Below are 25,470 nucleotides of genomic sequence, written 5' to 3'. Positions count from 1 at the left end.
TTTTCCTGATTTTCCTGATTTTCCTGATTTTCCTGATTTTCCTGATTTTCCTGATTTTCCTGATTTTCCTGATTTTCCTGATTTTCCTGATTTTCGTGCTGTGGTGGTTGACATGGGGAATTGTGCTGCTGTGTTGTGCTGCTCGGCGGAGAGCAGATTAGATGCCGATGTGCTGCTATGATCGCTGTGCTGTGATGTGCTCATGGGGTATCTCTTCTCTTCTTGAAGCTCATTGAAATCCGTCCAAGCTCATGTCCCTGATCCGTATCACCAATACCATGCCGTAACCGCGCTATGCTTCGAAGCCCGTAGTGCTGTGGCGCCTTGCCTTCCCTATCATACCATGCTTCCATCAATGCACTGCTGAAGGTGGATCAAGACAATTGAGAATATGCTCATTGTCTGTGCGATGTCAAGCCATGCAATGCGCCGCAGGCGGTTTGCCTGCGGAAATGCCGTAATGAAGAAAAGGACATTTTTTTGGTCCCTGCTGGGTTGTTTGTGGTTTTCCAAATGTTTTTGATGTGATGTCTGAGTTCTCGATCATGCTGAAAGCGAGTTGAGAGTGAATCTCAACTCGGATTGACGCTCATAATGCTGTGGTGCACAGAGATATCTGAACACTTGAAAAAGAAATCGCACATGATTTGCGAAAGGATTATACGGCCTTGTGATTTATGGATGGATCGTGTTGAGCGCTGCGGTTTGGACTGGACTGCGGGACTGCCTTAGGAGTCATGTGGGCAAGGTCGATGACCATTGCGTGTTGCTGCAGCCTGACTGAGATGACTGACAGTAATGAGTGATATGTGAGGCATAGCAGTTCAGCTCAGTCGAACATGAAAAGGACGCGGTTCATCTCTGCTTGGAACTGAGCACGCTCGGCTTCGCTGTCGAAGTTGAGGATTTCGAAATTCGACTCGTTGATGGTGTCATGGACTAGCTTCGCGTCGGCTTCGATGGCATCCCAATCCACGAGTGTGTTCATGAACTGGTCACTTGCGAGGGTGGAGAGGTCGTGATCCATGCGAACGTCGCTGTAGCTGCTTCTAGAGAAGTTGATGTGCTCTGATGGGTCTCGCGGTTCGTAGCGGGCAGATTTGATGTTGTAGTCTCGCTCGACGTTATCATGTCCAGCTGGGAAGACGATGGACATTTCGTCTGTCTTGCGGCTCTTCTTGAGGCGGCTTGGATAGCTAGAAGCACGCTCGTTGGCCAGACAAGTGTCAATGGAGATCGGCTCTTTCCCTTCGAAGAACAAGGTGACTTCGTGAGGACGGTTCATGCGGTTGAAGCGAACGTTGCTGTCAAAGTCTGCAACATCTGTCATCTCAACATCAGAGTTGGCTTGAAGACCTTTCGCGGCTTGAAGCTTGGCCAACTTCCGGACGGTCATGCGACGCTTCTTCTCAGACGGTTTGCGAGGAGCATATTGATAGCCAGGATTCTCAAGAGCATGTTGCTTCTTGACTTGGGCTGCCTTTGCTTTCCACTCATTCTTGACTTCTTCTGACTCAGATTTCCATTGCTTTCCTAGCATGACAGATATGTCATTGTTTGCCAGGTCCGGTCGTGACTGCAGCAGAATTGGGTGGTAGTAGGTGCGGTAGAGAATGAAAGCATTTGGTGGGCGTGTGACTTTGACCTTCTTGTCAGGTTGTCGAAGCTTTCTCTCTGGGGAAGAAGATTGTGTGGCAGTATGAGCTTCTGCTTCGATGGGGCTCGCAGCAGACATCTGAGATTGAGGTGTAGTGCACTGTGACTCAGCACTGCTGATGGCGGCTGGACCGACCGCAAAAGCCGGGAGTTCAGGAGCTTGACAGATGCGCAAGACCTTGGCAGAATAATCGAGATAGTCTGTGGTTGGAGTATTGCCAAAGTGCTCACTGCTTCAGTTAGTAGAGAAACAACAGAAATGAGTGAGGTCTCACCTCAACCGAGTCTTGAGATCTTCGATGTTCGCTTTGCTGAGCTTGACCACCATGAACTGAGGAATGACCAATTCGTTGTTGTTGGACGGGAAAGAAGCGACACCCATCTGCCAGATGACATCGATCTGAGCCTTCGGCAAGCCATCTGGAACTTGAACTGAGGGGGCTCTTGCCTCAGCAAGGTAGGCGGAGATACTGTCCATCTTGAAGAAGTTCTGTTTCAACATCAATATAACTCAGAGAATTGAGAGTCAGCTTACCGTGGTATTGGGGATATTGTTTCAATGACTTCGGTGATGTACAGGACAGTGTTGTCAGGTGAGAGTCTGTATGAAGTGGTGGAAGAAGGCGAAGAGATCGAGAGGTGAGAGAGAGAACTTATAGGAAGATGAGAGACGGCTGGGAGAACGATGTCACCGCCGTCGAATAGTGCCGCACCGATGAAAATGTGCTCCCTGAATAACCAATATCTTATTCCTGCCACCTCAATGAACAGGCTCTAGTGACAAGAAATTCACTTCACACAGAACGGATCTCAAGCCAGTGTGAAGTGAACCTTGCCGTGAGCCAATGCGATCCAGTTCAGCCGCTGACGCCGCTGAATCCGTGGAGCATCTCCAAGTAGCGATAACAGAAAGTAGATCTTCCATAAAATCCGCAGACCTCTTCTTCGAGAGTGGGAAGGGTACATTGACGCAGCAAGTCAAGCATCGGCACCCCAGTTGCACACCAGTTCAAGCACTTTGTGATGTTCCCTTGGTCAGCTTTTCGGACGTCTGACGCTGACCTCTCCTAGTCTAGACTCCGACAAACAGTTGAGCAGTCGGAGAAAGACCTTGTCCTCTCCTCAATGGGACGTATCTTGATAGTAGCCTCGCAGTGGATCCAGGTCTGGCTCGACTGTGTCATTCCCCAAGTTGGAATTTTTCTATCAACCTCCTTGTGGTCTTTTCGAGCTCACTATGGTCGAAGCAGAATCTCAGAGCCGCAGTGGGCAGATCAGGGTCGCCGCGTATATCTGGAGGAGGTGAGCAATGATATAATCACTCCCGGCGTCGCTGCTCAGGCTCTCGATCTGATGAGATGTCGTGGGCTGTTTCCTCCGGTGAGCGGCCCAGCAGCTTCTAACCTTTCCTCAACGAGAAATACGGCGATTATTCGCTGGCGACATAGGCCACTCCCTCAGCTGTCTGTATTACACTGGGCCAGTTGTAGAAGGGCGAGCTTGGTTCATGACTCGAGCTTCCTTTCTGCCATTGATATTTGTATTTTCTCCTCACTCTAGGTCCTCTTTGGCGATTTTGACGTCCACTGTCACCGTCAGAATGGAGCTTTTCAGCGTTGCAAGCGCAGGCGGATTAATCGAAACACCAGAGAGCTGGTTGAAGGGAGAGATCTGTATGCTGCGTCCCACTGAGACTTCCGCAGCAGCATTTACATATGGTCCGTGCTTTCCAGACAAAGAATGTGGCGTCGGTTTCTGGAACAGTTTGTCATCGTGTCTCATTGTTTGTTGCTAATTAGATGGCATTTCCGGATGTTTGGAACTTCCCCTGATTCTCTTCGACTTCAGAATACCTCTTGCGTATCGACCTGCATATTTGGACATCACCGAATGCAGAGTGGTCCTATGTGCCAAAAGTTCAGGCAGTGGCTACCTCACGATTGAGGCCGTCACCACCGACCAGCAGCATGCCTTCGAAAGCAACGCCGCGGCCCTGCACTTCCACCCCAACATCTCTCCTCCTATTCTCGGCTTCGACCCCCGCGTCATCCAAGACGACTTCGACCCATTTAATCTTGACTTGAGCCCTCTCGTGGCCTTCGAGACCAAGATCAACTACGCACAAGACTTGCCGCAATGGTAGGCAGTGACGCAGGCAGGCGGAATGGCAACGAGTATCATCGACGGCGCGCAGGCAGGACATCGAGAAGAAGTGGCATCAAGGCTGCAGGTGGAGCATTTAGGGGGAATCGGTACACACTGCGACGAGACGAGATGGGTCGAGATGAGAGTGAGATTGGTACCTAATTAATACCCTGCGATGCTCCGTGCAGTGCAGTACTGCGTCAGGCTGGAATGGAAGGAACATACAGAAAGCAGACAGAGCTTGGAAAGGGCGATACATACAGTCAGTCGTGACTGAGACTGAGACTGACAGATGGGTTCATCTTCTGCGCCGCGACGCATCGGCTTCGAATGTCGAATGTCGAAGGTCGACACTCAACCCGCGCCCACACAACAGCAGATAGCAGATAGAAGGTTGGATTGCAAACCCTGCGATGTAGCAAAGAGCTAGCAGGCAGACATTAATAGATTAAAGCTGCGAAGCACCAAACACGTCCTGGTTTCTTAATTCAAAGCTCAAGCAGCGAGGTCGATAACAAGAATCGCAGAGGAAGCTTCATTGGGTTTAGCAATTGGCTGGCGTGTCCGAGTGGCCTTGCTCTGACGTGGGCTCTCCACATGCGGCCCACGTTTTCGGACTTCGTGGACAAACAAGACTGTGGCACAGATCGTGCTGTCGCCTAGGATGAAAGAATCAGAATTTGGTAATCACCTTTCCAGGTACAGCAAATCGGCCAAAGCGCATGACGATACGACAAGTACGCTTTCAAAGATGCATAGCGAGCCAGATGTTGAGCAAACTGAACCGTCAAATTTCGGTGGATGTGACCTCCCCGGCATGCTCTGTGATGTACCGTATCAATAGGTTGCAACACCTGTGGTAAGACACTGAGGACTATCGCGAAACCCCTTTCCAGGGAGCAACTCGGTTTGCGCGAGATTGTCGACTCGATAGAACTCATCGTACAACTCTAGTCATCCCGTCTCCCCCGGTCATCGTCGAGTAGACCGAACTCTTCCTCTGCCCAATCCACCAGCATTTCCCAGAGTGGAACACCACGGATGCGGCAATACCACCACAAGACAAAGCACTGGAACACCCATGAAAGAAGAATCCAGAGTCCTAATGACACGTGGCAACCTCGCAGTCAGTAACCCTTTCATTCAAGCCCCCAACCAGATGTGCGTGGGAGCAGTAGCGGTGCGGGTGGGCAATGCGAGGAAGCCTCACTTGAGACTCACGGATTTTGTAGTAGGGCCAGACAACGATTTGGATCACCAAAAGTGACATCACGACAAGCTCAACCAGGATCACGACCGCCTTTGACAAGTATTTGAGGATTTCATCTAATGCACGGAGCTGGAGACTGACCACGAGGATGACTGCCAAGTCAGCCATTTCGGTTTTCAAAGGAGGTTTCAGCTGCAGTCTCCTCAGAGCCTAGCTTGGCGCATGCTTCAGGCTTTCTCGGGAAGGGTCGTAGGAGAAGAGAAGTGGTAACGGAGAGCAGATAGTCGGAACGGGAAGTCTTGATGAGAGATGTCTGAGTTTTCTGTGAGAGAAGAGATGTCGCGATGAGAGAAGATGTTTCGAAAGGGCGTCCGTGGGTTCCCACAGCAAGACCGTTGGGGACTTCCGACAGAGGCTCGTGTATGAGAAGAGACGTAGTGGTAATGAAGGCAAATCCCCCAAACTGTGTCGATGGTCCTTGAAGGAGAAAATGATCTGTGGTCACTTGAGGCAAGAATCACCCATCTCCAAGTCCAAGGTCATCGTTTCTGTTTCGAGCAACCACACAACGACGGCAAGAGCGAAAGACCGTCGCTGGCAGATCCTCCGTGCCTGGGAAAGGTATCCTGCAGAACCAGCGACCACTCGCCTTCAGCTGATGAGTCCTTCTCCCTCGTCCTACGGTGACATTCCCGCCAGCTGCATCATCTCGCCGACTCTGTCAAAGACATTCATCCTCGTCCATTCGCTTGCACAGACCAAGAAGAAATACACGCCAGCAGCCACGACAACTAATCGGTCGAGAAGGAATGTGAGGACTGAGGGATGGCCAAAAAGCGGGGTCAGTCATTCGGGTCTGTCTCGGAGACGAAGGCTCAAGTGAGCGGTTGACTGACAATCAGAAGAGCGCATGCCAGTTGTTGCGCAGGCGGTGGACATGGCAGTCATGGCCAAGAGGCAGAGGAGGACTATGTACTTCAGGTTGTCCATCTCTGAGACCGAGCGAGTCTTGCTTTATGAGAAATGCCGGTGTTGCTTTGTGCTGAGGTGGCAGATGGGACTCGGTCAAAGCCTCGGCGCACCCTAAGAGCCGCATTCATGCATCGACGGAGCGCAGGAGACGGTCCTCACTCAGGCCTCACATCAACGCAGAGCTCCTCATTCACCTCGCACACGCCGACATTGGTCAACCAGGAATTAGTGACAACTGAACCAAACCGTTCCGCACGTACCACAACAAGATTGGTCAACCAGGAAAATAGTGGCCATGACACTGAGCAAATCAGCTCTCGACGGTCGGCGGCAGAACATCAGCAGCTTGTAGATATCGTGACGAGGAAGTTGGACCACTTGAGGCTGCGCTTGACACCACAAACAGGGGTTCCGCAGTTTGTCGTCGTGATGGGGCTCCACGGAGCACAAAGGTGAGAGGCAAGGTAGAACGAGAATTCCTCACTCGCATCCAGACCCCTCGAACCGTGGGGGGCATATGTAACATGATTTCGACGCCGGTTTGCCATGCCGACGGCACGGCCTTGCCGTGCCATGGGGCTTTCGCGCTGCAGTCTTGTGGCTGAGTACAAAAAGTAGTGGGTGATTCCCGTTTTAAGCGAGTGTTGGGACATGAAGCTGGAGTTCTCTTTCCCATTCAAGCAGGATTCCTTCCCCTTCGAGATTGACAGGTGTGGCTGAATGTTTGGTGACGTGTGTGGATGTTGTGGTTGCTGGCTGTGGATGTGGCTGGCCGTCAAGGGCTGTTGTTCAATGGCCGATGTGCAGAGATATAAATAGTTCTGGCGCGCCAGATGCACCGGAGATGAGGGAGGCAGATGCCGAAGAGGCACAGAGATCAGCGATCTGAGATCTGAGATCAGAGATGGGGTGTCACCAAATAGCTTTGACTGTGCTGCCGAGCTGCCGACGTGGCACCCCAGGTGATAAGCTGCCCGCCTGCGGAGAAGGCGAGCCGACGAGCTTACACAGTACAGTATGAGCTGATGAGCCGATGCGGCCGCTGGCGATGCCACAGCCTCCTCCATTTCAATCAGCTTCTTCTACGACTGCCCGTTGCACACAGTCCCACTCATACTCGCTGTCTTTGACACCGGCGATTGAATGATCGCGCCTATTCGCCAACCCCAAGGAACCAAACGTGGCGGGCCGCCATTCGCTCTTGGCCGTCTCGCTGGTTAACGTCCCGAGTGCCAAAACTTCTATCAATGGATGCATACCGGACTCCATACACAGTCCTTGGTAGCACAGCATCCTGGGCCACGCAGTATCCCACAAGCCAAAAGCTTCCTCGGCCACGTGGCATGTCTGCTAGCGCAACGTCTCCGGCCCGGCTCGTGCTCTGAGACAAACATCCACAACAATCTCCGCCCGGTCGGTTGGTATCCAGATCCTCCCAAGCATGCGGTCCAGTGCTGAGCAAGACCAAAATGCGATTACTGGTCAGGCTGTCACTGTTGTACGTGACTAAATCAGCTGTGCAACCACAGCTATGGTACGACCACACTTGGTGGTGAAGCTGATGCAGTGAGCCCACAACGGTCACTCATGGCCCGAGGGTTGTTCCATCCGTTGACCACAACGCTTCAATCTTGTCCTTTTCTGCCGTGGATACAGTTCACGGCGAGCCCGCGAGGAATCGCAGGATTCACTTGTCATGTCCACTTGATTCTCTAAGTGCTTCTCCGACTTCTCCGACTCTTCCCTGTACCTCGTGGTCATCGAATCTTTCTGTTGTCTTCTTCTCTCCTTGTCTATTTCTGGGTCATTTCCCTTTCCCTTGTCCCTTCTTCGTTGTCATGCTAAAGGCCTCCATGGAAGCCTTGGAGCTGTGACCAAACATGGGTGTCTGATCAGCCTGGGGGGTGCTCTTCGAAAGAGTTCTTGCTGTCAGTTTGATCACCCTACCTGTATGAAACTCCGCAAGGCCCTGGACTCTTTGGAAACAGCTCTTGCTCTGTCCAACTCGGGCGAGGTGTGCCGTTTCATGGACTATGGAGAGACCGTGTCAAGGGGGGCGCGGAAGAGGAAGAGTGTCATGAAGGCTGTCCATGCCAGCACCGCTCTGTGCGTGGTCTTGCAAGCATGCCAGGCACTGTCAGTATCCAAAGTCTTGCGGGTGTACGTTGTTCCCGTGTCCAGGCTCTTCCAAGTGTGTATTGCTCACCAAGATCCAGGCTCTTCGAGTCGTGTATTCCAGGCTCTTACAGTATGTACGCCCAAGCTCTTACATGTGCATATCCGAAGTTCTTTCGAGTGTGCTATCCCCTTGAGTCCAACTCCAGTATCCTGGGGCTTTGTGTCCACCTGCTTTTCCTCCATACTGCCCGCACAGCATATGTGGGTAGGTAAGGTAGTGACTAGCTACTGTCGCCGGTACCGCCAGGAAGGATTCTGGATTCTAGATGCTCCGTTTTGGGTGCTGGATCTGGTATCTTCAGTGCCTATAGCTGGAATCTCACCTTTCTGTCGAGCTGCTGGCCATGGAATGCCGGTTGCCCACTGCTGGCTGGTGGCGTCTCTTACACTTACGTAGAATCGGCCATTGGAGACCGTACAATAACCTCGATCCAACAGCCACGAGGACTGCAGAAGGAAAGCCTGAGTAGAGTCTCAATTCAAGGAGCCATGTAGGACTGATCAAAAGCAAGACTGGAGGACTGAGAAGAAAAAGTCTGGGGGACTTAAAAAGAGACCTGAGGGGACGGGAAGAAGAAATTGAAAAGAGATGAAGAAGATATGAAGACGAGACTGGACTTGAACCTCGCTCAGAACAGCACGGATTATTGACCAAGGGGAGAGGAAGACTGAGCGACTCTCCGTCTCGACTGAGGTTTCATTGAAGCTTGAGCGACGGCCACCATTGAGACAATTATGCAAGACTGAAGAACACTTGGACATGTCAGAGTCTGTCTTCACTAAAGCAGCACGAGAGACTGCACTCGAGTGAAGTCTCTATCGACCCAATCCTGTCACAGACACCTCGACAAGCAGCGAAACAGCTTCATGCCAGCGACGCCATGTTCTCAGGACAGTGTGAGTGCGCAAACGTGCGTGCGTGTGGATCTAGATCCGTGTTGTGGCTATCCGTCTCCAGCAGATTGTGCGATGCTAGTCCACAGACTCGAGCGTCACGAACTTCTCAAACGCGCTTGGAGCTCTCAGCACCACGCGCATCCAGGGGAGCTGAACATACGTCGAGCTATCTGTGCTACCAGGGCCACGGACTCTGCCGGGAGCTACGCGTACCACCTGATGAGCTCTCCATGCGCGAACAGGTAAAATGCAGGCACAGGAAAGGAGCAGGCAGACCGACTCGACTCTACGCTCGGGATCGAGTTTCAACCTTGACCGAGAGCTGAGATGTAGACGTCACGACAACGCAGCCTCACCGTCCACCTACGGGTATACTGTGGTTGCTATGGTATATGTCTGCCACCTCACGCCGCAGCTGAATTTGTCTGCTTCAAGGTCTCCAGACATCATAAAGGCAGCCCCTCCTCCTCCGTGCTTCAAAGAACGACATCACGACGCCGTCTATGCTTCATTCTCGGTCTACCAGGGCCTGGGTCATTCCTCCAGAATCTCTGGCCACCACGATCGCAGTCGACATGTCTCTCATCCCGCCTGAATGCCTGCTCCAATGAACACCATCAGCATGTCCGAGCAGGCCCGCGAACTGCGCACCCTTCACGAGCACTGCCTTAGAATGCGAAGCAATACCGTAGTCCAAGTCCAAGAACTACACCGTAACGTTACCGATCTCATCAACAGTATCGAAGAGTACTCGCAGCGTTGGGACTCCGCGGTGGACGTCTCAGATCAACTTCTGCCCTCCACGGCGGCTCCACAACACGCACACGGGGAGATCGTCGAACTCTGAACCCAACTGCAAGCCAGGGAATTTATTCACCATCCTACCTCGTATGACGACTCAAAAGTTTCTTGTCCTCCGAGATTCTCCAATTTTGGTGCTTATGGATAAGAGCACAAGCGAGGTACCTTATCGTTCGAGATCTCCCGGATTCAGACCACCGATAAGGTTCGGCCCACGGCTTACTGTGGACGATGTGTGGGGTGGGGCCGTACGACGCACAACGGGCCACGTACTGCTGGGACCGCGCCGTACTTTCGTACAGGTACAGGTCCAAGTCCAGAGGACAGGTTACAGTTGTGTGCCGCACAAATAGGGTGTGGGCGTGACTGGGACGCCTATCCTGATGGCCTTAGGCAGGTACTGCAGGGGAGAGTCAACCAGATAGGCGAGCAGATAGCCGGGAATGGTGGTGCAATCTCGGAGTGATAGGCGAGCCGTGATGCAACATCGGCTGGTGACAGGCATCGATCCGGGCATACAAGATCGAGCAGCGTTGCAAGGCGTGGGACCAATATTTGGCCAGCCTGACGTTGTGATTCAGAGATCGACGGGTGCCCGAACCGCCGCGCAGGTGGATCAAGGAAGCGCCCTGAAAGAATTCACAGCAGCGCCTAGAAAGAGCTCTCAACTAACTTGAAAAGAAGTCGTGGGGCTCGTAACGACACCCAGGAAGTAACTTACGGCGAAGCCCGCAGAGATCTTACAGGCGTCATCATAGGCCCAGGGAAGTAAGTTCCAGCTGCGCCTGGGGGAGCTTGGTGGCGTTGTGAGAGCGCCTGGAAAGTAAGTCACAGCTGCACCCAGTAATATCTCACCAGCTCAGGAATAGCGCCTGAAAACAACCCCCTGGCCTTACATAGGTGCAGTAGCTACCTAATTTGATTTCCCTGGGGGTGATCTCAAGCTGTCCTGGCACCCGTCGGAGTCCCTTACAAGAGAAGGAGTAGAATGGAACCTGACTGGGGAATGGCAAAGACCCTGAAAACCTCGAAGCACCAGGAGCGGGAGATTGGACGACGGAGATGCTCGTGTCGATTGTGCAAGGTGCAGAAGCCACAATGTCGGGGACGAGCACAGAATTGACGGATATGGCGAAAGGTTTGAGGAGGTGTGGACATGCTGCGCGACTCGCCCAGAGAGACTGCTGTTCGAATATCGCAAAGTACCTTTGTCGGGAGTCACGGTTGACCAGCCAATCAGTAACACGGACATGGCTCGATCTGGTAACTCACCGTCGCCGTGGATGTGCAAGCAGGCGTGGGCTTGTGCTTGTTGCTCACCTCGTCCGTCGCGTCGGTTGTAATCAAGTATTGCTTTCTTTCCTTCTTCCCTGTTCCCTTTTCCCTTTTTGGTCGCAGACCACGACTCCGGTCTCCCCGCCTGCCAGCGGCAGTTGCAGCATGGGTGTCCAAGGTGATTGATGGTGCTGCTGAGGGATGTGAGGCAAGTCGCAACGAGCGGGTTGCCAATGGCATTTTGATGGAGCTGGACTTCCTTCTGCTGCATGCACTAATTTAGTGTTATGCGACATGATCACTGTCGATTGCCTCACTGCCTTCAGTCCTGCGCGACTCTCTCCTGCATCGACTAGCTCGTTTCATGACTCACTCGCTCTTCATTGCTCGTCTTGCCGCCGTAGCGCGTCAAGTCCTCCTTCTTCGCACTATTGCAAGCCACTGCAGACGTCGTGTAACGCAGTTTTCTTGGTCTTCTCGACGCGCATCTTGCAGCTTCAAGTTTTTTGGTGCTGTGTAACTGTGATTCATGCACCTTGGACCATTCAGAAGGAAGAGGCTCGTATTCTCGTCACTCTCCTCAAAATTTGTCAGGGTCAACGCCATCCCCAGCAGTTCTGCCCTTTCTCCTTCGTCCGCGTCTTCAGAACCATGAATACCTGGACTATGTGCCACTGCAGATACGCGACTCATACCAACGGACATGGTTTTATGGCTCTATCTGCCAGCATGGTGGTCGAATTCGAAGCCCGAGCATCCTCGACATTCGGGCTTTGAATCTTGTCAACGATCTTGGCATGGTTGTTCACCTTCTGCTGTTCTGCGCTGATTCGCTCAGCTTCACACCAAACTGCCAGCCAGACGGCACGAAAGGCGCGACGGGAGCTTGCCTCCAATATTGGCCCTCAGATAGCAGAAGCGGGCTGCCGACACCCGCCACGTAGAGCAGATTGCCATCAGAATGTATCGTCAACATTTCGAGTCTCAGACAGAGGCAGTAATCCGAAAGTGTGGGGCGCCCAGATTGGCTTTTACGGATGTGGTACTTTAAGAGGTGCACAGTACCTTTGAGCGCACCTCGTGGCTATGTTCTCATTGTGGCCCGCAGCCCCACGGCTGCTACTCCTGGTGGTCACCTGAACCATAACTCTGCACTCTGGCCATTCCACCCCATCTCCCCGCCTGCTCTCTCTCTCTACGCTGTCGTCACATCTAAAACCGGAAGGTCCAGCTTTGCTGGTACGATGTGGACCAGAGTCGTGGTCCAAGTCGCGTTAGACCTCGACCAAGTGCGCCATGAATCCGGATTACGGATAGAGGGTCGGACGCCAACGGCTCGCGGTCAACGGGGAAGCAATTGGCGAGGGATGGGGCTTGAGTAGCGCGCTGGGCAGGGAACCGGGCTGAGGCCTCTCCATGCTTGGTCGATCGTGCCTATTCATTCCTCCCATCGGCGTCATCGGCGAGATGGTGGATAATTGAGCTATGGAAACGTGTCGAAAAAGTCGACGGCTGCCCAGCGAAAAATGCCAATGCCGCATTGGACTTGATCGTGTGAGTTTCCAGGGATGGCACACGGCCTGGGGGCCTTTGTTCCTGTCGTCTTTGCTGCAGTCCTGCTTAATATCGACAATGGATGTGTCTAGCCACCTGCTTTCATTGCCCTTGTTAGGCACCTGCCTCAGATCTATCACTCTCTGGATCCATTCGATTGGATCGCGGAAGGAGCAATGGTCTTCCTGCTTTTCGCTTGCAGTCTCAGGTATCCCGCCAATTCCGCGGCCAGAGCGTCGCTCTATGCAGAGTCTTTGTTAGTCAGTCATGAAACCTCACTCTGCTCGTGATCTGACAACCAGGGCGTTCTGGCTGGTCAGTCCATCGCGCCATCACATCCGGACGTTGTGCGGTGGCCTCTGTGTCACGCAAACACGCTCTTTCACCTCGCTGTTTGCAAAATGGCGGCTTTGTTCTTAGTTTGCATATGTCGCCTGCTTCGTCTGTTGCGCCGCTCCTTGAGACGCAGTCCTGGCCAGCATCCCCGTCCACCCAGGATCGTCTATGATGCCATGATGAAGCTGGCTTCGAAACCATCGATCGTGAGAGGATAGTAACCCGAGATGACGCAGACAGCAGCAGGGGAGAAAGACACGAAGCCACAAACGGCACGAAGAGGGTGTGATGGCCGTCTGCACAAGTCTCTGATTCTTACCTATAATGAGATGGCTGCCTCGTCTGCTCTCTTGGTCGCCAATGATCTACCATGAAAAGTGCTCACAAGAAGACCTGAACCTGAGCCTGAACAAACCAGAATCGAGCCACGAGAAACACGGATCACCCTTTGTCGTCCAACCTGCATTCACACTTGATCATGGTCAGCCAAAGTGACCACCTTCCGACTCCTTGGCAGACAGACGAATGAATTCCAGTACAGGAGCTCCCCCGGGGACTTCCAACGAGGACCATGCCGATCACACAGTGCCAGTTGAAGTGAGCCAGGCCAGCGAAGACACCAACGAACAGGGTCGCGGCAGCCACGGCCACGAAGACCACGACAATACCGACGACACCGGCGACAATGACAGTTACAGCCTCTTTGACATTTATAGTGACATCAGCAACGATAGTGACAACGACTATGTCTACAGTGAGATACCCTCATTCAATCCAGCTACATGACTACTGACGAGCGCACAGACTCCCACGAGGAGCCTGAAACAGTGCCCCTTGCACAGGCAGACAATGACCACGGAGGAGGCGACGACCTGTTCAGGCAGGCAAGCTACGACCATGTCATGATCCACAGTGAGATACCCTGGCTCGAGGCAGCCAAATGGTGACTAACAACCATCCAGCGACAGTCTATGTCCGTCAGCGGGCAGATGGAAGCGATGGCAGCCGTGCAATTGGCGACACAGAGCCTGCACAGAGTGAGATGCCGATGCCTCAGAACAACCGAATGGGGACTGACGTTTTCCCAGCAATTGTCGACATTCATGTCCTCGCGTCCCCTACCGAGGATATGCCAGCAGAATGGGGCCGTAATGCGTTATTCCTAGACAGCTTTCAAGTATTGCCGAGGAGCAACGACGACATCTCTGTCAGCCAGAATGGGCATATACCCAATTATCAGCTCTTTCAGATCGACTCCGAGGATGGGATGCGGTCCGGCCTCTTCGAGGATCACCTGAGAATGCAGTTCCTCGGCTTTCCCGGCAGGCCTTTCGTCTTCCATGCGTGCCTGGCGAACAATGACGCCGGTGAGATCTCCGCTCACTACTCGCCCGACTGGAGTTTCAGCGCCCAGGTGGTCAGGATCTACAGCCCCTGTTTCAACCGATTGTATCTACAACAAAGAGTGCTGACCATTGGAGATCAGTCCGTGGCGCTCAACATTCCGGCCAAGTACTCCTTCATCTATGATGGTCGCAACATCCAGCTGGTGATTCGGGAGCAAACTCTGGAAGAACGGGTCAGGAAGCATGCCAGTGATCGCTGCATGGCTCTGAACCACAATAGCATCCCCTTATCCACGGCTTTTGCCGTCTGGGGCCTGCGCTTCGGGGTGCTGCCCCTAGCATGTCGCAATGAGGTAGAGAGCGTGTGGCGCAGCATGGCCTACCTGGCTGATGAGTTGTACCGTCGCTCAACCCCCGGCGTGCCCGCTCCGCTCCTTGACCGGCAGGGGCTGGAGATCCTTGCCGTGAGGTTGCATCGGAGGAGAATCGACTATCACGGACGCATCATGTACCGGTCGTCGGACCCCAGAGGTGTGCATATCGAAGGCCGGCTCGTATCGGTTGAACTCGTCGACGATCCGCTGCGCCGCATGTGCATCCGGACAGTGGTCGAAGTCGCGAGCGACGTGACTCGGTTCCATGTGATCTGCCTTCGACACTCAGCCGACGAGTTTCGCCGCTTCGGCTGGTACTTCTCTAACCGTGGTGACGATCCTTCTGGCACCTACTACGGTGTTGGCATTGACCCGCTGCACGAGTGGGTGCCTGGTAAGATCATCTACCAGCAGCGAACGAGTCAGGGTCCGCTCTCTTTCGTCGTCAAGGATGACAACACAGTAAATGTCCATGTCGATGAGAAACGTCTGCACGGTCTGCTTTGGTCCCACCACAGCAGCTATCCGTGGGCCGTGAGGCGCCACTGGCCCTTGACGAGCCTGGTGTCGCTCTTCCGCGCGTCGAACACCGATCCGGAGTGCGACCAACACGAGCTGTCCACTGCGGTGCACCGGATCTTCCAGCTCGAAGTCGACCGCCTGGCTCTCCTCCGAGCCCGACATGACGAGCACGTGCATCAGGAGCAGTTCGTCCATCATCAGTTCGCCGTAGAAATATTCCGCCGCTTGATCATGCATGAAAAGACTGCCATAAAGACCCGAACCGCGGTCCCCCAGTGCTCTCACGCCGAGTGTGCCGGCACTCTGTACAACATCGTCCCTCGCCTGAGCAGCGGTGTCTTCTCTCTCGAATGTTACTTTCTGTACTGGTCCAAGGCTCGGCAGACGACGTTTGGTCTCATGATTGAGGCGTTGGAGTGGCGCCACCTCGACCCATTCGTCGACTTTGAAGCCCTGGAGATGTCCGCCGTGGGCGAAGAAGGTCCCCCGTTCTGGGATCCACGTTGCGAGGCCGTTTTCAATCACGTCTGGCAAAGAGTGCCACTGCCCACTCCATGTACACCACTCCCAGAACCTTCCTCCGATGTTCCCTTTCACATCCCGACATGGCGCATGGCCGCACTGCTTCGCCCGCTCGCGAGGGTGTTGGAGGCCAATTGTTTCCCTGCGAAAGCAGACAACGTTGCATCCTTTGCTCAAGCACACTACAACAGCTTCTGTGTTCGCACCCGTTACGCCGCCTCATCAACGATGTTGATTCTGCAGATCCTGGCGCAATTCGAGGCGTGGCAACAGACCCAGTTCATCGACCCAAGTCGTCGCCGCCTGGATCTGTACAATCATGCGTGTGCAGCACGTCAAGCTGTCGAGTGGGACGACATCAGGAGGCAGCGCGAGGCCTTGATGAACAGTAGTTTCGAGTCCTGTGATCTTCTCCTGCTCCTATTACTAGAAGTAGTGGTGGGTTGGATCTTTGTCCAACACGACAAGCGCCACATGCTTCCATCACCAGCGAATCACATCAATTGGACGTACACGCTTTCACCGACAATGGACAAGCATGTTCTGTCGAACCTCGTCCTAGTGCTACAGACCTTCGCCATGGTCTTCGAATGTGAACACGTTGTCGAGAAGGTGATGCCGGTATTCATGGAGTTGGACATCGACCCAGGAAACGGGAGCCATACCCATGAGTGGTGCCTCTACTGGGGAGGCGTGAGAGACGAATGGGCTGGCCGTGTTCCTTGCTTGATGTCGACAGCAAGTTCAGCAGAAGAAGCAGTAACCATGACTGCCTCGGAGGTTACAGAAACGGCCCCATCGGCGTGAGAAAAGCTCTCGCGATCCAGGCGGCACCATCACCACCACCACCACCACTTCCATCATGATGGGAATAAGCAGCCGTCCCCAGTGGCGACATGGATCTCAGTCCCTGTCCCGACAGGGATGGAGGAAGGCTGTCATGTCTTTGTATCGCCAATCCCAGTACACCACTGTGCACCACTTGTACACCACATCTGTATCACCACATGGTCATGTCAGCTTTCACATACTTCAATCTCGTATCGTCCACTTCAACGTCGACGACTACGTCAACCTCGACCTCGACATTGACCTCGTCGCTTGGGCTGTCATGGTCTTTGCGTCTCTACGTCTCTGGTCTCCTGCGGTATCTTTCGCCCTTGATCCTGATCACGGTCACGGTCTCCAATTTTTGTGGGCCCGGTCTTGCATCATGGTGCGTAACGGTTCCGTATCCTACCTGACGCAGCATTTCTCGGTCCTGTACTGTCTTACTGGTCATGTCTTTCGCCTGACTGGCCGGATTTCTGGCGTCTCAGGTTTTCCTCGGCGCTTTGGAGGCATGGCGCTCGGTTTGGGGTATGTCGACGGCTTTTTCTCCTGGCGTGTGCTGCTCTTTTGCTCTGTCACGTCTTTGCAAGCTTGCGAGTCCTACCACCAAAAGTATGTCCTGTGTGCGTAGTCAGCGTGTAAGGTGGCTGGGACACTTGCCTCGCCGCGGCAGTGATAGTCGCTGTCGTGGTAGTGTAAGTGCCATCGTAACTGTAACCACAAGCCCGAGCGTACTCGATCCGCCTTGAATGCTCCCTGGGTGGTATGTAGTAGAACGTACTGTACATAGCACAGCCCGGTCTACATAGGTACTATGGGCACCTGCACATCTGGAGCCATGAAGCTCGCGGACCTCTCGATGCACCTGGAGATGGAAACAATGAAGACCCTGGAGTCCACGACGCCCACGAAGTCCCGGGAACCATGGGTTCCCATGCTAGTGCGTCTGGGGGGAGGGTTTGTAGACGCCACATTCACTCCGACAGGTATAAAAACTGCTTGCCATGCCCTCAGCCTCTCTCGCCATTTCCTACACCGTATCTTACCTTGTCTTCTGGATCCTTCCTCACATATCCACATTGACGCACGGACATACACATACATAAATACATATATACTTGCATATACATATACACTTGCATGTACATATACGCACACTCACTCCTTCTCTCCCTCCCTCGTTGACACTCACCCGCTTACTCCCCCACTGGTATTGACTCATACCGACTCCTCTTACGACTCTTATACCCAACAACGTCCGCACCACGACGACTGCAACGTCTCCCCCAAGCACACACATGATCCTAGCCCCGCCTCGCGTGCCCGACTTCGAAGAAGAAACCGCATTCCTCGACTCCTTCGATCGGCTCGACGCGCTGCTGAGCGACGATCCCAGCGGGGGCACCATTCTCTCGCTGCTGCTGGACGCTTGAGTATGGAGGCTACGTCGAGGACGTGACTTTGACGCGTTGTGTCCGCCGCGACGTGGGCCCGTGGTTGATGCTTGACGTCTTTGTCCGTGGTGGGGCCTATCTCGGTGATACCGTCATCCGGAGGATGGGCAGGGGGTCGAAACATGCCCGAGGCGATGCTCCAGTGCGCCGAGTTTGCGTATGAGGATGTTCGTGCTAGTAAGTGCCACGCTGGCCGTGAAATCTGGTTGTGCTGCTCGTTTGTATCGTCCGACTGTGCTTGTTCGTTGCTCGATTGTACTGTTCACCGTTGACTGTTCACTATTGAACTGCGCTGCCCACCTGTTCGACTGCGCTACAGCTGAGCACTCACTTACTTACTCGGATCGCGCGCAGCCTGCCCCGGAGTGTGGTGGCAGCGGGTACACCCACCGCAGCTACCGCCGCCATTGACAACCACTGAGGCGGCAGGGCCAGAATGCAGGGGGCAGAGGAACATCGAACTTGTCTATGGTCCGCGCGACATGGAATTAAAACTTCAGCGGGGCACCGAAAATCACCTTCCGTAGCAACTGACCTCGAGACCAGCGGCCGCAGAGAAGGCGTGGTGCTCGAAGTGGGCATCAGCACGCGGCAAGGCGTGGGCCTGGCCCCGTGAGACGCACTCAGGTGCACTTCATCGTCCGTGAGGGCCTGGATGTCGCCAATGGCCGCCACGCAGACGACAAGTACGGCTTCCAGTACGGCGAGTCGGAGGGTCGTGGCACTGGCGGACTTGCCTGGGGCGGATCAGGGACGAAATTCGCCTCGCTTACGCGGACTGCGACGACGTTATCCTGGTTGGGCATAACCTTGACGTGGACACGCCGTGGGTCAAGAAGGTAGGACTCGTCATGGACAACACGATGGCCACAAGGCGCTCACCTCCGCGGGGGCTCAAATGCGCGATGTTGCAAGGGTGGAGCAGGTGTTGAGGCCGCCACACAGGAGTACGTGGACTTGATGTGTTGGCGGCATTCTATAACGTGGGGAGGTGAACTGGGATGGCTGGGACAATGCCGGTATTGACGCGAGGGTGGTGTCGGAGATCCTGCGAAAGCCGGAGGATGAGCTGCCGTAATTAGATAAAGCGAGGATGTCGTCCGTAGCCAAGCCAGGAGGAGGCGCGTGTCAAGTGAGGGAGGCGTAAGAGAAGTCCGCGGGTATCTGGTGGAGTTGACAGACTGAGTGGACGGATTGTGGCAAAGCAGGCAGAATCATGAAAAAAGGAGAGAAGGAGGAAGGGCGAAGGAAGAAGGGGGAGCAAGGAGAAGGAAAGACGAAGTGGCGTTGTTGGTGGATGATACACTGTAATAGAATCGACTGGGCAATGTTCTCTCCTTGCAGCTTCGTAGAACACGCGCTGTCACGTGACTCGGCGGGAGGTCTGAATTTCGCCGGCAGGTTTGGGGGTTTTTGGGTTTTTGTTTTCTCCTTTGGCGGGGAAATGCTCGGCAAAGCTCAGCCACTTCTGGAGCACGCTTCCTGCTCGATCCTCGTTGGGGGTGTTGGCGTTAGCGAATCGATCGATAGCGGCGCCAGTATGATCACGCGGTTCACCCGGAATGTGAAACCCGGCGACGGCAAGATGTTTGCGGCGACAGACGGCGCCGATGCTAGAACCTAGTGATCGGAGGAAGAGGAGTCTCTGGCTCGTGGTGAACTCGAGAATGTTGTTCTGCCATTGTGAGCTTGCCAGTTATGCGACGGAGTCACTGCATCGTGGAGAGTGGGGCCTGAAGCACTCTGGGGTGGTGAGGAGCATCAACAAGTCGAGCCGTGGGTCGTTGGGTTGAGTGTTTCCCAGGCGCCAACACAGGTGGAACGGTTCATATTCTGCATAGTGGGAAAGGTCGCTCGGTATTCGAAGATGGTTGAACTGGGTAGATGAGAGCTGGTCTGTGCAACATGAGCGTCAAGCTTGATATGACAGTATCTGCTTCCGCTGAAGCGGAACCTCACGACGATGTCCGCTTGGGAGGCGCAACGTTGCTGGTCGAGTACATGTAAGTTCTCACGCTCCCGGAACCGTGCGGGAGCGATCAAGCCGCCGGTCCCCCGGAAGTAAGTGAAGGAACTGGAAAACAGCGGCGCTGAAAACGCAGATAACGCATCTGCTATTGGAGTCTGCTTGAATGAATCCTTCGAAACGAAAAATAATCACACTGGCCAACCGATCGCATAACATTCTGGATTCGCTTCAAGGATTCCTCTCCGAGAATTCCGCTCCATATGAACCGCAACCGATGTTAAAAGAATGTGTTCCATGTCAGTGGTCATCTGACCCGGTGGCCGAGTCATGATTTCCCACTCGCACGTCACCCACCAAAATCACATAGAATTGTTTCGTCTTCCTCCCGTGGCATGCGGATTGGTCGGGAAAGAATGATGAGTCAAGCAAGGAAAACCAATACAAGGCGGTTGGACTGCCAGTGGCTATTTCCTGCCTTTATACACAACGGCGACTGACGATAGGCCTGTGGCATGAGCAGCTGATGACTTAATCGGAGTCAGCAATCTCGTTTCCGAATCCCTGGTCATCGACAACCACATCTGAACCTACCCACCGGAGTAGGTAAGTCGAACCCGAGTATGCTTCTGAAACGACTCACTCTTGTGGAATCTAACTGTCAAGGATATGCTGGAGGGTCTTTTTCAGATCCTCCAAACCATCCTCCTCGGCCCAACGGATCAGGTCATGGTACTGCTGAATCTCCTCCCTCTCGCTGACCGAGCGCTGGCCGGTATAGGCCGAATGCAATGTTTGCCGCCCCTTCTCCAGATTCGTCCTGTTACGTGCCTAGACTAGATTAGACCGGTCGGCATGGCCCGATCCGAAACGTACCGTGGATAGTTTAGGTTTGTCGCTCGTGTTCTCAAATGCTTCACAAGAGGAACATGTAGTGCATATCATTGTGGTCTTTGGTTTGGCGTCCAGACGGCCCATGAGAACATGGTCGGCACCTTTGGGGCGAGGGGACGAACGTCTTATGCAATTTGGATGGGCCATGGTATCTAGCAAGTGTCGTAATTAACCAGAGAAGTAAGTGATAGTGGATGCACAAGCAAATGTTTTCTTAGGGATCCGCAGTTTGCGTGGAGCTTAGTCTGGGTCCAAAAAGCCGGGGGGTTCGGTGTCGGATGCAACGAGGCAGAATGGTCGTTGGATCAGGCAAGACGAAAGTCAATTGACGTCCAAGAAGTCTTAGCGGTCAGGTCCGGTGTTAATTAGCTTGCTGCGCCACCGCAACGCTAAAGACGCCTGGGAGCCTGGTTCCCTTTAGCCGCATAAGTCTTCTTCTCCAGGCGACAGTAAGACCAATCGAGGGCAATACGCCCTGGCCATTATCAATGGGACAGCCCGACGGCTCTCTCTTCCGTGTCTCGAGCCGACTTGCTATTCGTTGCATCTTCCTTGAATGATTTTGACAATCAATCCTCAACCTTCTTCACATGATACAACATTCTGCAGCCGCAATCAACGCACGCGTTTGAGAACAGCTCAGCAGCAACTCAGACCCGAAGGGCGAGGTCGATTATGATGTAAGAAGAAAGAACGATAAGCTGGAGAAGATATTGGAAAAGCATGGTGGATGCTGACACAGTCCACGTACTCAACACGTATGGGACGATATTGGACCGGCCGATGAGACCCTGATCGTTCGGCAATCTCGAAGTGGCGGTATGCAACCAATCTGTGATAACGGGGTGCTCCAGGGCTGTCTGTCGTCGATTATTCACGACGCATGGTCCACCATGCTGTGGCGGCTATCACTACATGGTGGTGGCGATGGTGCAGAAAGATTACCGGATGACGCAGGACGAGATCGTGTTGCATCTCTCACCGTTCAACCTGGACTATAGTGAGGATGCCTTACTCAAGCACTCAAATCTTTGTTGCTTGCAGGATCAATATGGATGTCTGAAGGGCCTCATGGGCTGCGGAGTGGCTTTGGTGCTGGGCAAGACGATCAGTAAAGACACCTGGGAGGTCCGACAGCGCCAATTCAGCACCAACAATGCCCAGGGCAACGAGAGCGAGGTGGCCGCCAGCCTCAAAAGTGACAGGCATCGAAACGCTGGCCGCAGGTCTTACCAAGGAGGAGAGCAGTACGGATGGCACTGCGTCGGGATCGGTTCTCTGAGTCTCATCCTTGTGGATTTTGGCTTTCTCCCTTGCCTGAAAGAAAGTCAACACCTTGCGTGGTGCATAGGCCGGAACAGATCTCACTTGGATCTCATCCTTCTGCTCTAACTTACATTGTCTTGCTCGGTTTCCCCCACTGGTATCTGGTTCATGCTGCGTACCAGCAGAAATGTGGCTGAGGGTGTTGAGAAGCCTTCAGAAGAATGTTCTTTCGTGCGTGAATTGGTCAAGCTGGACAGAGTCAGCACACCGTAACTTGACTCTGTAAAAATGGGCTCACACAAATGCAAGCCGTGATATTGACCATCAAGTGGATAGTGGTATCCGCTGCCTCGGCTGACCCTGGACACATGCCGGGTTGGCTTGGATCTGGCAACTTTGTGCTGCGTGCGATGCTGGCTGAAGAGGAATCAATCGTCTCGTAAGATCGGGGCTGGCTAAGTGGGGAAGACCAGGCTGCACTTGCTGGACACGGTCCGAGTGCAGTGAACGTAATCACGGCGCCGTGAACTTTTGCCCAAAGGGCCAGCTTGCAGCAAGAATCTACCAATCGCAATTCCGGACAGTGATTGCCTCATTCTTTCGCTGAATATTTCTTGATTTGGTGGAACGATAGGTAACATTCCAGTCGATCTCATCCCGGTCGCTGTAAAGTACTAGGATCTCGATCGGCCGACCCGGCCGTGCCGTAAACTTTTGAGCCTGAGTGGCGCGAAGTTTGTGGCCCAGATTGGTCGCCTATCCTTTACGTCCTTTCGAGATGAACCAGTAACCTTGTCACGAGATGGAGACCGTCAGTGCCTGCCTCACTTTTAGGACTTTCCCATCCCTGGTGATGAGCACGCGACTTCAGCTGGGTCTGTTTGACCACTGTATTGAGCGGGATTTGACAGTCGAGGTGGCGGGGAAACGAAGAGATCTCCTATCCTGGCTGGGCTGAGTTACACAGTACACTTCGAAGCAGGTCAAATTCTACAATGTAATGTGGATGAGAGCAGCGCATGAGCGTGTCTTGTCATCTTTGAGCGGCTAGGTTCTTAGCAGCATGTGATCATGTTGAACTACAATGTTCACTTGCAGTTGTCAATTTCAGGCATTTTGTACGAGAAATTATTTGTGTGTGCGAACAGACAGAAAAATGGCTTGGCAGATCGCGCACCCCGATAACGCACGTGATATATTACGTGACCAGCCCCGACAGCCGGATGAGATGGATATGTTGCAGTACTCGTATTACCCGTCTGCCGTGCTTAGACGATAAAGTACCATGCATGATGCCGCAGCTCATCAAGGTCACATGCTTGAGCTTGTGATCTTATTATATCCTCATTTTACGCATTATGAGTGCAGGCACCACTTTCGACCAATGCGACTAGAAGATATCTACCATTATACATCGGAACGAAGGGGGCGATCAAAGGAGCGTCCCTGAAGACTTCCAGTTTTTTGACCTTCCTGATTATGAGGCTCTTCTAATTTCTGCGTAGCGGCAAAGGTCCGTTGAAAGATGTTCCACAAACCTGCTGGGGGCTTCGTAAGTGCCCAAGCCCGCCATACGAACGCGGCCTCTGTGCATCGCCATGGCGCGACACTGTAGCTTATAGCCCTTGTCAGAAAGGGCCGTTTCGATTCAGGCTAACGCAGCTCGGGTCATGCAGACAACGAGGGGGGAAACGTTGAGACAATTCAGATTCCATGTCGCCGAGCAAGAATCCACTGACGGTTTGTCCTTGGATCTCAAGCTGTTATTTCATGTTGGTTCAGTCTCTGCAACAGCCACTCACCCATCGAAAATGCCGCCGGCGCAGATTGCCGGTTCCCGAGAGTGCCGTTCGAAAACTCGGCACAGGGGTGGATCGACGTGAGCATACTGAATCCGGGTACGAGTTCGGATCCCCTCCGAAGCCCCCGAAACTCGTACCCCGCATGTCCTCCACTTGGTTCCCTCGGAGTGGAACCTTAGCGCACTCGGCAACTTTTCCGCAACCCCGCCTCGGTCGCCCTGTGAAACTGACCTACGACTCCCACGGACTCCGCAATGCCACGTGGTCTATGAAGAGGCTCGCTTCGCGAAGCTTGACTGCATGATCAAGGGTATGTTTAGCCTGCAGCAGCTTGCATTTTGCGCTGAATATACTGGATTATGGTCGAAGAGACGCATTTTCTCGTCCCTCGCGGTAAAGTAATACGCTGTTGAAAGTTCAATGAACCCAGGCTTCTCGCCCTGCAACCGGAGCAGTACACTGAAAGCCGGAATGCACCTAAAGATAACCGCAGGGAGCAAATTCACAGTGTGAGCGCAGCCAATAGTCCCGAACTGGTGGAAGACAACCAGATGTCTATTCGGAGTAATTTGTCCAACGCCAACTTCCGAAGCCAGAGCAGCAGATGCTTGAGCTGACAGGGATACCGACAACTTATGGGCACCTTGAAGCCAAAGCTTCCCCCTGGCAGACCAAGCGCCACGACTTTTGTAATACCTGGGTCTACACAGTATAATAGATTTGGAATGGCGGGCGCAGGGTTGCGCCGAAAACTCGTACCAATCAGCAAGCTTTGCCATTTCCCCTCCCCTCCTCTCTTTGACCATGTCCACGAGACCGTACTAGGTAGTTCAAGCGGGAGAGGGACCCAATTGATGAAAATGAAAGATGATCAGACCAAGTCTCTCTCAGACAAAGCTGGTAACGTAGGTGCCGACGGACTTGGACGCATGCAACGATGATGCATGGTCAACAAACAGTCGCAGCCAGAGCGTCAAAGAATCACCCGCATCAGCTTCATCCTTGGTCGGCAGCTTTCGGCTGAGATGAACTCCTGGCGCTCGAAACCATACTCGGCATAGCACGAGACGAGAGCTTTCCAGGCCTTCTGGATAGAAATCTGGGGCGAAAAGAGTAGATACACACGCGCGCGACTATGCTCACTCACTATGCAACATTTTTATCCCATCTCCATTTCCGTCCAACTGTACGAGGTAATTTCTCCTCTGCCCATATACCACCCCGCAACCGTAAACATGCGGAAGAACGTGGAATTCTGGTTGGTCTGTCTCATGCGGTGATTGCTGGAACACTGCAATCAAGAACTTCGTCGTCCAGTCTGCTCGGAACATTTACTCCGTACTCCGGCCTCTGTTCCGGGGAGCCTTTCCGGAAGTTTTTCCGGTTCATTGGCTGGTGCGTCACTCAATCCCGATCTGGCCAATGAAATGCAAGTCACGTCCTCACTCGTACTCTTTGGCCGCAGACAA

General features: G+C 53.5%; 3 protein-coding genes across 3 annotated transcripts; 2 read left to right on the top strand and 1 right to left on the bottom strand.

Moving 5' to 3' along the window:
- Window positions 1–829: 829 nt before the first annotated feature.
- Window positions 830–2,134, bottom strand: A1O7_09629 (uncharacterized protein; the record flags this gene model as incomplete). Its single annotated transcript, XM_007763616.1, has 2 exons — window positions 830–1,886; window positions 1,932–2,134. The coding sequence occupies 2 exons, from the start codon at window positions 2,132–2,134 to the stop codon at window positions 830–832; spliced, it is 1,260 nt and encodes a 419-aa protein (XP_007761806.1).
- A 1,122-nt stretch (window positions 2,135–3,256) lies between these two features.
- A1O7_09628 (uncharacterized protein) lies at window positions 3,257–3,799 on the top strand (the record flags this gene model as incomplete). The annotated part of the gene is made up of 2 exons (XM_007763615.1): window positions 3,257–3,329; window positions 3,456–3,799. The coding sequence occupies 2 exons, from the start codon at window positions 3,257–3,259 to the stop codon at window positions 3,797–3,799; spliced, it is 417 nt and encodes a 138-aa protein (XP_007761805.1).
- A 9,750-nt stretch (window positions 3,800–13,549) lies between these two features.
- On the top strand, window positions 13,550–16,595 carry A1O7_09627 (uncharacterized protein; the record flags this gene model as incomplete). The annotated part of the gene is made up of 3 exons (XM_007763614.1): window positions 13,550–13,778; window positions 13,829–13,936; window positions 13,987–16,595. The coding sequence occupies 3 exons, from the start codon at window positions 13,550–13,552 to the stop codon at window positions 16,593–16,595; spliced, it is 2,946 nt and encodes a 981-aa protein (XP_007761804.1).
- Between the last annotated feature and the right edge of the window lie 8,875 nt (window positions 16,596–25,470).

The sequence above is a fragment of the Cladophialophora yegresii genome (assembly GCF_000585515.1).
Source record: "Cladophialophora yegresii CBS 114405 chromosome Unknown aczIN-supercont1.7, whole genome shotgun sequence".
Lineage (NCBI taxonomy): Eukaryota > Fungi > Ascomycota > Eurotiomycetes > Chaetothyriales > Herpotrichiellaceae > Cladophialophora > Cladophialophora yegresii.
This window is presented reverse-complemented; position numbering and strand designations above follow the sequence as displayed.